Source organism: Corvus hawaiiensis, chromosome 3, assembly GCF_020740725.1.
Source record: "Corvus hawaiiensis isolate bCorHaw1 chromosome 3, bCorHaw1.pri.cur, whole genome shotgun sequence".
In the NCBI taxonomy this organism is placed as follows: Eukaryota; Metazoa; Chordata; class Aves; order Passeriformes; family Corvidae; genus Corvus; species Corvus hawaiiensis.
In genome coordinates, this window is record NC_063215.1 from 22,948,833 (window position 1) to 22,962,616 (window position 13,784).

The 13,784-nt window shown below is 34.0% G+C and overlaps 1 protein-coding gene across 2 annotated transcripts in view; it reads right to left on the bottom strand.

The window, feature by feature from the left end:
- CSMD1 (CUB and Sushi multiple domains 1) overlaps window positions 1-13,784 on the bottom strand; it is a 1,116,955-nt gene that overhangs the window by 35,699 nt on the left and 1,067,472 nt on the right. For both annotated transcript variants that reach the window (XM_048295968.1, XM_048295967.1), the window contains exons 55-56: window positions 3,866-4,054; window positions 2,114-2,287 (exon numbers count right to left, since the gene is read on the bottom strand). In XM_048295968.1, the coding sequence (XP_048151925.1) occupies window positions 2,114-2,287; window positions 3,866-4,054 (363 nt within the window). The remainder of the gene's footprint in view (window positions 1-2,113; window positions 2,288-3,865; window positions 4,055-13,784) is intronic.

A 13,784-nucleotide genomic window follows, 5' to 3' on the forward strand; every position in this document is an offset into this window, starting at 1 on the left:
TTGACTTGGAGAAAATTTGAACTGGGACCATGAAATTTTATAGTCAAAGGGTATAGACAAAGTCAGTTACAGTATTATGAAGGTCTAGACCCTCTCTTATTTATCAATGTAGAAGACTCTATATCCATTATTGAAAAATGAGTGAGTAATTTTAAACAAAAATGTCACCTATTGCTTAATTCCTAAGATACAAATGTCCATCATTGCAACAGTTCCCAGGTGACAGCAAATCCTGTGATCGTATTTATACCATCACAGAACCATCAGGCATTCAAACATATATTAATATATAATAAAGTAATAAATCCCATTCAGAAAGAGACTACAGGTTTTAAAGATTATATTTGGACTGTTTTTCATATCCCTGAAGTATAAAACTAATTAGAGTTCTCAGTCATCCTGGGCACAATCATTCTTTCATTGACAATATGACAACGAATTATTCATATTGGATTTTGATGGATTAATCTCCTGACTATCTAACATGGAAAGTGTACTTCTTTTTACAATTCTAAATACCTTAGGAACATGAAATACCTTTTTAGGGTTTTCTTTGGTTTTTTTGGAAGGATATTTTTCTTTGCATTTTTTTGTATAGAGCTAGCAGAGATAGATTTTCATTTTCCCAGGGAATCATCTTGCTCTCAAGATGGTGACCCACTGTGTTCAAAGTTAGAAAATTAAACTCTGCATCAGTAACAATATTTTAGTTACACTAGACATATTTTCGCCACCATAAGACATAAGTATAATGCTCTTTAATGTTTTCAAAATCTATGAGTCTATAAAAATACTATCATATTCATGACTAATATCTGAAGAGTCTCAATAATAAGCAATTAAAATTCCCCTCCACCAACTCGAGATTTTTCCTTGTGGTGAGAAATGTTAGCTAATAGCACTAGATTGTGATCTGACTCTTCAGGTCTTGGTGCAGTTTCAGATCTGACATATTAGTCTGCATAAAAGGGCAAAAGTGACATAAATGTGAGCTTAAGATAAGCAAGAGAAGATTTCTTCTTCTGCAGTGATGCCTTTCAGGTCTAGGCATAGAGACCACAATGGCAGTGAGATCTATCAGTGTGAGAAGACTCTATTTCCTCCTTGAGCAGCAGAGAATAGAAAAGAAACAGTAGTGATTTAAATTCAGTTCCTTTTCTCAGTATTTCAAACTCTGCTCAGCATCCTTGCAGAATCAGCTCACAAATGGACCATTTTCAATGAAGACTTATTCAAAACTTTTCAAAGTACTGAAAATAATTCAAAGTACCTTACACCTATTTAAATTAGGTCAAATCTGAATTGAACGACATTGAATCACATCAGACCAACAGTGGACACATCCAATAGTTCAAGGGAAGTTATAAGATTGTATAATGGGTAATTATGAACAATTTTCTCACTAGAAAATTTTCTTCTGAAACCATTCATGTATTTGTTTTTTTATATACCAAAGTGTGTAGACCTGTTTCCCTTACAAAACCTATTAATATGCTGTGGGTGTCCATAGTAGCCAATCCTTGCCTGAACACTTCAACAAAACTGTCTGATGTTTTATGGCTTCTTCTAGATTTGCATAGTCTAGGGGAAAAAAAACCTGTTCCTGTACTTCCTGGCAGCACCAAGAACATGTCAGACAGTTATGGTGTTTGCACATTGTCACAATAATAAAGTATATTTCTGCAAGTGAAAAGAGGAGCAAAATGTATGAAGTTTACCTTAATACCTTTGCTGTGGAGTTTCTTAATCAAAATTTTCTGATGTAACAACCTTTGTTTACACAAATCAGTGTTCATAAAAATATAATGTAACACATGCATCCTTTTTAGGCAGAACTTGACTAGGTTTGAAGCACTGTTTTTCTGCATCTTCTACACACTGCAGTATACAACTACAGCACCTGGCTAAGGAGTGAAGTTGCAAAGTAATGGCAAAGAGAATGAGATAATTATGAGAATGTTTCAATAAATGGGTGTGATACAGCTGAGTGGCTATTGGTGAAATTAAAATATAACTAGAAAAGAAACAAAACAAATACTTGGCTAAAAAAATGTGTGAGACTAGCCTTACCCATGTGACAAGGTGACATTCAGATAATGGTTGGTACGAGTACCTGAACAGTGAGGGAGAGTCCCACTCCAGTGACTATCTTCTTGGCACTCCCTCGTAGAATTTCCTATGAGCCTTCGACCCGCTGTGCAAGAATAGTGAATTATGGAGCCATATGTAAATTTGTCTCCTGAAAGAACTGCATTTGCAGGTACCCCAGGATGTCCACAAGAAATGGCTAACAAAGGAAACAGCACAACATTATGAGATGTTTTCATGGCACAGAAAAAAATCTGTTGTAGCCTTTAAATACAAGGCTGGTTCCACAAATAATACACCTCTTTCTGGATTTCAACTATTACATAGATTCAGTTATGTTGTTGCTAGTGATGATTTATTGGTCATTTGTAAGATTAAACACAAATCTACATATAAAACTAACCTATCCAGGTTAGCCTTTCTCTAAAAATATAGAGCTTTCTTTCATCATTCATTTCTGTTTATGATCCTTCCCTACAAATAGTACATATTATTTTGGTTAGGAATAGGAAGGAAGACACCAAATAAGGCTAATGTTGCAATGTGCTTGTATGTTGCAGATACAATAATATAAGTAGCTTTATTGTATCTACAACTAGGTACAGTTAAAGCAGTACAGTGAAATACAATATTTATTCTGTAACGTTATTATAGCAATGTGATGAACTAGAGTGAGCAAGAGGAAAATGGATTACTGATAATTCTTATAATTTTAAAACACACTTATTTTTCTAAGATACAAAAAGTAAGGCACATGCTTGCACCAGTAAAATATTCTTGCCAAACTGAAAAATTATGCAGCCATTTTTTATTTAAAATGGTGTATTTTGCCTAATTCTTTTACTACTGAAATGTGAATAAAACCACTTTTTCAGTTTATACTCCTACTGACAGATATTTAAAGCATAGTTGCGAAAAAACAAAACGAAACTGCTTGGGTCATGTGAAGATTAGGTACATAGTAGTAATAAAGAAATAAATTCACCAACCTAGTGACATTAATTGCTCTGGTATATAAGTGTAAATCCATGAAATAAATAATTTTAGTAAAAAATCACAATTCTGTAAAGCAAAAACTTTAAAATCATCTGATGTGTTTCAAATTAAAATATACTTTCGTTTCATCTAATATTTCCTATAATTGGGTTGAAAATCAGAAATCAGGTCAGAAAATTAATGGTGATCAGAGAAGAAAAATATCTCAATGAAAATTAAACTCAGGCAAGCTGGTTTTTTTTAACGATATGAAGCTTACTGATTATAGGAAACGCCAGATTTCCTCCCTCTCTGAGGAAAAAGTGATGGAGGAAGTATGAAGTGATGTTATGAAAAGACCCTCTTGAGCAAAATTTTTCTACACAACATTTCACAGATTTCTTCTCACATATACACTATGAGTCTGTGAAAAATGTAACTATCTGATATAGGCATTAATGGGTCTAGACTATCATTCTAAATTATAACACATAAATAATAATTTTAGATTTCCCTAGCTGTTTCCAGATACCTTAACAATTTACCAATAGGGGGAAATTCACGTTAACTTTCTGGCATTTGAAATAATAGTTCCACAGCTCCCTGGAAACACATTTTTAATGATGGAAAGTTGCATGATATCTTGTCTTAATGTTTTCTTACTGAGATGTACAATTTGCAATATATTGATCTTAAAGTCCACTTTTTTCCTTAATAGATGGCTACATTGGTTTTTTTTTTCTATCATGATTTAAAACCATGCACCACTCTTTAATGCTAATCCAACCAAATGGATACCTACACAAACACTTTGGTAATGATCTATCCCATAATCCATTAGCTTTACAGGTCAGTGCAGATGAGCCCAGGAGATAAAAGCCCTTCTTGCAATGGTATGCAACACTTGTTCCGTACTTGAAACTTTCAGGATAATTCTGCTGTCCGTGACGAATTGCATTCTCCACAAAGCCAGGATCAGAACAGTTCACCACTGCAAGACAAACAGTATTCATCACCAATGCAGAACAGCAATATCATAAGTGTAGCAATGATTTTCATTACTTCACCAGCAGCTTTGACTGTGGTTCATATGTGGTTCCTTTGTGGGTTTTATACGACTTAAATATCAGAAATATTGACTCCTAAGTAGGACTCTAGATCTTCTTGTTTTGAAATTAATACCACATTTTTACTCCAGTTCTTGTATTAGTCTTGCACAAGATACATAATATCAAGTGTACAACTGGTTCAAAGATAAAAGAGAAATTGGAGGAATTTTTTATGGTTCCCTTGGTAGGCTTAGTTTAGTCTTCTATGTAATTTTTTGTGAAGGAATATATATACTTTAAATAACACTGATTTTTTTTTTCTAATTTCCTCTAACGAGAAAAATTGCTTCAAATATTAACAAGAACATTTTCTTCTATTAATGTGTAGAACAGGAGAAGGAAGATGGTGAAAAATCAAGTATTTGATAGAGGAGCAGGAGTGGGGGTGAGCACCGAAAAGCATGATGTAATTTTTTCAGGTAGCCATTAAAAACATAAAAATTTATGGGCTTTGTCATGACTGTTTAGTTTTTATATAAAGTATACTTACCCATCCCACTCCTTCATTTTATACTCTGCAGTGAATGTAGGATCACAGAATCATTTAACAGTTTGGGTTGGAGGGGACTTTTGCAAACACCCAATTTTGCTGTCTGTTAATCTGGAAACTAGATGAAAAATTATAAATACCTACTCCTTCTCTCCCCTATCTTTACTCTGAAGATAACAGGATAAATAAACTAAAAAAAAAAAAAAGACTTAAAATATTATTGGTATAATAAATTTAAGCTCATCGAAGAACCACAGGAATCTACCTTTCAAGTATGTAATCTAGTTCAAATCGATTTTCATGAAAAAGAAATCAGTGGAGAAGAATATAGATAAGATTATAATTTTAGAGGTAGGACATACATAGTTCCTAATGGACTAGTTTTTACTCCTGAATAACTTTTTTTCAAAAGTTTAAGTTTTATCATACATGGAATTTAAATTTGCTGATTAGATAATACACTAGAAAAAGGCAGCTTTTGCAAATGTTCATTCATTGAAGGGACATTTCATTCAATCAGCTAAAAAGTATCAGGATTTTGGAAAAACATTAACATAATAAAATTTAATCTGGAGCAAAATCCAGTTATAATTTATTTCTCTTTATCTTTTAAAGCCATGATCTTAAAAGTGTTAAATGTTCATAATTTCAACTTCACAATTCTAGCCAAACATACACTTATGTCTAAAGAATTCCCCATATGAATCCAAAGTCTTCCTTCACAAAAATTATTTTAGAAGTAATATTTGGGGAAAAGAACTCTTTTGGAAAAAAGAAACCCATTTTTCATCTACCAATTGTTATTAAAAACACCGATAATACAATTACACAGAAAAGTCACATATATTTTTAAAAATTAGGTATTACAGTGATGCACACAAAGCATTAAAAAGGCATTATGTACAATGATTATGTTCAATGAGAGAGACCCCTTTTTTTTTCTTTTGTTCCTGAGCAGTAGTAAAACTTTAGAGTCTCCTATGAAATAATTCACCAGAGAAATTACATTTCACTTACATTATAATAGTTTAGCTTATATTTCATACTACCAACACAGCGTTACAACTGTAAAATTTTATACATAAATTGGACATGTTCAGGTTAAATAAATATGTGTTTAAATAAGATTTCATTGACAGAAATACCTCTTTAGCTCTTGACTTTTTTTTCTGTCCCAAAAGACAGGGAAAAATATAAAGTCTTAATATCTCACTGCTGTTTGAAAGATGTGAAAAATTTGCATGTGGAAGTCTATGTCTTTGTACTTGCTTTGTAGAACTCTGAAAATTCTTTCTTCTGGGAATCTCCATTTAAGAATATTATCAGGAGAAAATGCTTTATTCTTTTTACATGACACATACTTTGTTACTGTTTTTTTTCCATGGTTACTAATCTTTGTCAGCTAAGTCTAATTCTTTCACTGGCAATATAACTATCATTGTAGAAGAGGGACGCATGTGAAAGTCTGTAAAATGTACAGTCCACTGACAGGAAGCCTTACCAAAGCATTAAGCTAGGTCTGAATGAGCTCATATGCCTGTAGTCACAGTGCAATTCTTTCTTAGAGAAACTAGCACAGTTCCCAGAAGCAACACATGCTGCATCCTAATTAACCCTGTTTCTTAGGCAATTAGACATGCTGTAGTGCTGGGTAGATGCTGCTGTAAAGACTCTGCTTTTGGAACTGGCCTGCATCCTCTGCATAGTTATAAGTTGCTTTGTACAAACACATCCTTAAACTCAAATTTTCCACATATATATATATATATATATATATTTATACATTCCTAAATATTTGAATACACATCTGTATCAGTGTGAAGAAAACCAGCACTTGTTCTTTGGCATGAGGCCAGTAGATGGTGGCCCAGTCAATGCCACTGTGCTCTGCTACGCTCCAGAACAGGGTGAATTTCTCTGAACTGCTCATGAAGAATGATCCTGCTGTCCATACTAACCCCGGAGCCATGCTCCAAACAATTCCTGTGAATGTGCCACTTGGTTCAAATAAGAAGCCATCTAAATAAGTAGAGGCAATTCAGCTCCCATGCCAGGCACTGTTTAGTTTAAAAATATAGATTAATTTAACTTCAAACACAGAAGTGAATATTTCAAAATCTTTCTATTTAGCTAAAACTATTTTTTATGGTAATTTGATTCCCAACTTCACAATTACACAATATCACTATTGTGATCCATCATATGAAAAACGAATGTCCAGGGCTGTATGGAATGTTTGTACTGGTGCAGAATAGAACTCAGGTCTTCTTGGGACCTATATCCATGTTCTAATCAGTACACCATTTTGCAATGAAACTTCATATCAAAAAAAGTAACGACAGCAAAATAATACTTTTCCATTCTAAACTGGGCATACACAGCTTAAACAGGACATACACTTTTACAGTAAAATTTCATTAATGAATACACAAAACTAGTGGAAATTTGCATGAGGACACATACTACTGGATTTTTCCCAAGCTATAGGACAAGATTCATATTGTTTGTCAGATTAAGCGTCTTATGATGTCAAAAGAATCTTCATCCATGCAATCTATATTTTTAGTTTATTTTCTGCTGGGATTTTTGTGTGGTTTTGTTTGGTGGTTTTAAGGTTTTTAGGTTTGTTTTTTGGGGGATTTTTGTTTGTTTATCTAGTTTGGGTTTTGTTGCTGTTATTGTTATTTTGTCTGAGAATGAAGTTGCCGATGCTCTGGCATTCTCTTTGATGGAATGGGAAGGACAGTAGGGATCTACAGGCAGAAACTTTTAAAAGAAAGTGCCTTCCAGAGCAAAAATGTAGACAATTTGTCAGGGCTTCATAGACTATCAGTCACATAGAAATCTCATTTGGGAGTTGTGGGAACTCCAGAATATCAGAAAGTACTATTTTTTAACTATAATATTGAATGCTTATTGTATTTCTAGATCAAAGTGATAAACAGTGAAATACTGCACAGATAAAAACTGTGTGAAGGAAAAAACAGTAAAATAAACAGTGAAACACGATTTCAGAATTTTTTCAAAAGAAAAACCAAAGGCTGTTTATTTTTCACTGCAATTTAGATAAAATCATTGCTATTGAACTCAAATATGCACAAGATTAGTTGAAACCAAGCATTGAAAGTAATAGTTCAAATTATTTCAATTTTAATCTCAGAATATTATATTGAAACAGAAGAAAAATCTGATGCATGCATGCTGCAAAATTCTTGCATTTATTGAAGGTTTTGTACATTCATGAATACAATTATTTTCAAGTATTTTTCTCATCCTATGGATTACTGAAGTCTTTCCCTAGGTTTAATTTTTAACGAGCATTCACAAGAGCTGTCACTTTTTTTAGTGAAGTTGACATTATTAACATAAACCAAAATCAAATATAATTGCTTAAAATTAAATCTTTGGTTTAACGGGTAAGTGTGCCAAGTTAGCTTATGGAAAGTCAGTACTAGAAATTAAAATGAACTTTGTTTCTTGAGAATATGCTGTCCTAAAGCTATCCAAAAGCAATTCTAACTGAACCATCTTTGCAAGTCAATAGGGAGAACAGAAAAACTTAATTCTCCATGCAGACCAGAAATATGGAATGTTCTAGGAATACATTGCAGTCCCGAAGTATCAATTTGTCTGTGTGATACAGAGTTCTCACTCCAGTACCAGCAGTATCTGTTTAGACAGCTCAGTGATGAATGAAATACAAAACAGTCACCAAATGCATAATTTAAGCATGTGCTCTGTGAACAAAATTCTTGCAGCATGCATGAAGTCTTATCAAATGATTATGCAAGAGAATACCATCCCTCAAGTTAAAAAGTAACAATTATGCCTGCAGTGACACTTAAGATCAGCTATTGTTTTTTGAATATATACACAAGTGTGCTGTTGCTAAGAAGGGCAGCAGTAATGAGTATTTTAGAAAAGAATTTGAGTTGGCTGGCATACAGAACTAAGGCAGCATTTTCCCCGATTGCCTTTCACCCTGGGGACTCAATTGTAAGTTACAGTGAGAGTAGACAGAGATTGCTTTCTCTCAGTGACACCTGTCAAGGGTTACATGGGAAATCAATTCTGTCAGTCTTGGTTTAGTCTTCTGAGAAAAGCTGGAGAATGCTCCAAGTCTGCCCTGATAACTTCGGAACCTCACACTGAGTAGATTCAAACCCTTGAGCACAAAGAAGTTAAAAGATCATGTCAGAGTCTTCTAGGGCAGCTTTCTGTTAAAAAGTTGAATGAGCATCAAAAAGTACGTAATTCACAGTATTTCATTTCTTGTTCTCACTCTCTCTGTTTTTTCTTGACAGAAACAATCTTAAGCTTCTTTTATAAACTTTCATATCTGATCAACAGTATTTTTAAACTTTTTTTTATTTGAAAAGTATTGCATTAATGTTGATGTCTAGAACATGTTTAGGGAATGACACTCTAGAGTGAATGAAGAGTAGAGAATTCACTCTGATTTTATGACAAGTTTTTAAAAATGCTGGCTATAAAAAGAAAGCAAGCACTGCTTGTGAAAGCAATATGACAAAATTTCCAGCAAATGGAGTTTTAGTAAAGATCAATGCAAAGTCAACAATAAACAAGAATGAAAACTTCTCAGATTTTTCCAGGAATTACTATAGCAAAAGAAAGATAAAGTACTTACCTGTTGCTTTCCTCTACATGTGTTGTCTGCAAGCAAATTCATTTTTGGGCATCTATGTACAAGTAGTGTTAACAGAACAGCTTTTGTCAGAATAGCACAAACTCTGGGGTCATGACTTATTTTCTTCATTTTAATCAGAACTTTGTTTTTCACCTGGATGAGGAACTCTTCAGTTGCCTCGAAAGAGGTTTCTACTACCTTCTGAAATGTCTTTGACTGATTTCCTGGCTGGTTTCACTCCAGAGAGGGGCATCTCTGCCAGATCAGGGGAATATCTCAGACACCATATGGCATCTCCCATGGCACCTCACCTCTTTATTTAGGAAACTTAGTCAAGTGCAAGTTATCCTTCTGAAGAATATCAACATGCTATCAATGTGAACAGATTAGGTTTATCTGACATTTAAGTATAAAAAAGTCACAACAAAGGGCTCCGACTCTGGAAAAAACAAAAGTGAATAAAATGCATTTCTCAGCTAATATGAATCTTTGACTCCACCATAGATGAAAAACAGCTTGAATTCAGAGCTGCTTTATCTTTGGATGAAAAGAATTGGTCGTCAGTCTCCATCTCTCACACCTTTCTATCAGCTGCCATCAGAATTGTTATTTTTCTTGTCAGTGGAAGAGTGGAACGTATTCCTACTGGTTCAAATGACATAGCCACTAAAGAGAACACGATAAAATTAGCGATTCTTTGTAGATACTGGATTCTCGATAAGACATAAAAGTCTAATTAAACTTTTCAAGAATCTATGAGTAATGAAATAAAGATAAACCTTTCAAGTTAGAAATTCAGTACAAATCCAGTATAAATAAACAGACCACCTGAATTCCTTATTACTAACAAATAACCTGGACTTACTGATACAGACTAGAGAATGTGAGCTAACTCAAATGTTTACAACTTTGCCAAATGGACCTTCCCCTCAAAATATTTCTGGTCTTAAGAAACACACTTCTAAGAGGAGAAAAGCTTTTAAATCTCATTTATAAAAAGATAAAAAGAATTCTGAAGGAAACAGTAGCAAAGGATATCCACCTTTCCTGATACAGATCATGAATATGAGTCTGCCTTAATACGGGCAGAAAGTGTGGTGTTTAGTACAGCGGTTCTTACTTCAAGTATAATGTATGGCAAAATGACCTGCAGCACAATCAGGAGTGCAGAGCCTTGATGAGACCATCTGATTCGGTTCCCATTTTGGTGGTTAAGAGTCATTATGAAAAGTAGACAGCATGGAGATTGGCTTTCTGTGCTTCCAAAGAATAAATAGAAAGTGGTATCAAACTGCTAATGGAAAAAAATCCACAGTGAACTTACTTGGCTTAGGATTTAATATTTTCATAACTAGTTCTGGGGTAGCACATTCAGGTTGCACCAAGCTCTACTCAGGCAGGTTTGCAGAACAGAATAGAGATCTGGGTATTGTAATTTTTTTGATGCCATTTGATTCCAGTTTAAAGGCAAGTAAGCTACTTGACCTGTTCTTTATCAAATAAATAAAGGTAAAGATAGAATTCATTTGGAGAATTACAAATTATGAACTTTAAATTATACTTCACTGACCTTCACATTCCAGAAGAGTTTATTGCCAATCTTTAAAAAATACTAAATCTATTGAAAGGATTAAATATAAAATTTTAAACAGATACTGCTGTTTAAATAATTAAATAAATTTGGAGGTTTTATCTCACAAAGTACCTAAACATCATAACATGCCATTTTTTCCACTTGTAACGGAAACAGTGGGAACATAGTTTTTCCAAGGCATGGGTATTTTAAGAATTATGTTACCTCAGAACACAGGTCCAAATCAAATGCTAAAAAAATAAATGTACATTTTAAGAGACTAAAGGTTTTACTTGCTGAGCCAAAACAGTCAACCAGAACAGATAAAAGCATTTTGGATTAGGGGGAAATATCATTGCAAAGTAATTCAGTGCCTTCAGTGCATTTACGATATACAAAAATATTAAAAGCCTTTGTCTCATACAAGTTTTTGTCATATGGCTCTCAAGTAGCAGATATGATCTTTTGTGTGCATTACTTTTTTCTTAGCCAAAAAACCCCATATAATTGCCTTGCTAAATATTCTGTCACTGATTACTTAGTTAACCTGCTATTGACACAACAGACAGAAGCAATGTATCATTGGAAAAGGGTGCCTAAGAACTGCTCCAGCTTTATTTTCCGAAAATATCAAGGTTTCCTATGCATACATAACAGCTCAGTTTCAACATAAAATAAAACAAAACAAAATAAATAAATAAATAAAATAAAATAAAATAAAACAAAATAAAATAAAATAAACTTCTGCAATAGCTTCAAGCAGCAATCTTTAATTTGTAGTACTTCATGTACAGTCTCAGCCAAATGAAGCCAAGTTCATTATTGACTCAGGTGAACTCAACCGAGGTTTGAAAGAAAGGTCATATGTAAAATCTCTGTTGAATTAAATGATACAGGTTTGCCAGGAACATCAATCCTTTCCCAGCAGCATATTTATTTAAAGAGCTGGAAGATTTACTTTCTTTGTAAACAAATTCATAATTCATTGCTAACAATGAACTTTAAAACAAATGTTTTCCACCCATTAGATAAAAGGCAATTTTAGAAGTAAAGGCTTATGCCAGAAGAAGTGCTATTGCCTGTTTAGGTAAGTTCTAATCAATTCACTGAGACCAAATTTTGCGTAGGAATATTATTGTCGGTGTATTTATATAGCCTTTAGTCATAAACTCTACAAAAATACTTGAACTTGGAATTGACAACTAAAGAGTTTGCCCAGGGCTTTGTCCACTTAGGTTTTGAATAGGAATGGAAACTCCACAATGTCTCTGGGAAATTTATTTAGGTGTTTTACCACCCTCACATTTAAAAAGCTTTTCATTACATTTGGTTTTGTGTCCCTTGCATCATGTAGTTTCAGTGAACACCACTGAGAAGTCTGACACTCTTTTTTTACACTGTCGCTTAGATAGTATAGATGATAAGCAACATTCCCCTGAGCCCTCTCTCCCCTATGCTGAGCAACCCCAACTCTCTCCTCAAATCACAGGTGAATCCATGAGAAAAGTTTGTTTCTCTAAAATGTGTTTAGGAAAGGGCAGAATACACCAGAGAGAGAAGGCCATACACACACACATACACACACACACAAATAGTGAGAAGCAAAAAAAGGGGCCACTGAGTTTAGAGGAGAAGGCAGTGCATGAGGGAGTAGATACTTTCTGCAGCCTGCAGAGAACACGTGTAGAGAAGAGAATTGAGAAGGAACAGCAGAGAGAAACTGCTACATACTAACTGCAAGGTCAACCCACCACCCTAACCTAAAATAAGAAACAATACCAATTATCAAGGCAATTATTACAACACTTAGTTTTTCATATAATTGAAATAAGAACCCCCCAAATGTCTAGATCACAGATGCATATATTAGGAGAATGGTATAGAACTACTCTAACACTGATATGCTTTAACTGAAGTGGATATTGAGTATTCCCTTTATACTACAACTAAATATCTTCTGGTGCACAAATACATTTACAAGTTATTGTTACTTTAGATAGTATATTCCTCTCCAGAAGGAGAGGTTTCTTGGACAAATTGCAAACTTCACAACAACTTTTTCAAACCCTTTAAATCCGTTAAACTTGGTCATGGAGGTGAGCAGCTACAGTGCTATTGTGATCAGCAGCAAAGTGCTCTGGGTTCTAGTGGGGTGCACAGAGCAGGTGACAAAATTAGCTCATGATGGAAGAGATACAAGATGGTTACTGAAAAATATATGCTTCTGTAGAGAAAGAAATACTGAGTGAAGAGAAGAACGAAGTGAAGAAACACTGAGTGAATGGCAAAAGTCCAGCTTCACACCATTTGCATGAGAATAGACACAACTGTAAATACTCAACTAAAGGAACTCTAGGCCACTCCATTCTGGTAGGAGTTTACCATTCTCAAGTGAATGGATCTTGGGAGAGTTGCATCTATAATACTCGCTCCTTTCAGAAAACCAATCTTCCTAAACAAGATTTCAGACCATAAATTGGCCTGGATCAAACTCAGATTCATGTGAATAAATTTAAAAAGGACAATGAAAGTAGACTGGAGAGACAACTGAAATAATGTTGCAGTAACTGTGTCTTAATTCTTATGTTCTTTTTGTAAAATCTGTCTTTGCACTGTTTTGCCTTGCTTCCACTTCGATTTGTTTTCCTTTTAATAGATGTAATGGAGTTCAATGTAAATAGCTGAATAACTCAGCCTGTAAATGGGGTTAAACTTCAGTAAAGCTGTTCAATTTCTGCCTCTGACAGTCAAACAGAGCAGATTCAAATTGCATCTATAGTATAAGTGAAAAAGTTTCCAACAAATAAAACCTTACTTAAATGCCTCACAGATGAGACAGATGAGTTTGTTCACTTAGGTCTAGCAAAACAAAACAGTATAAAAGGGAAAAAAAGTACATGA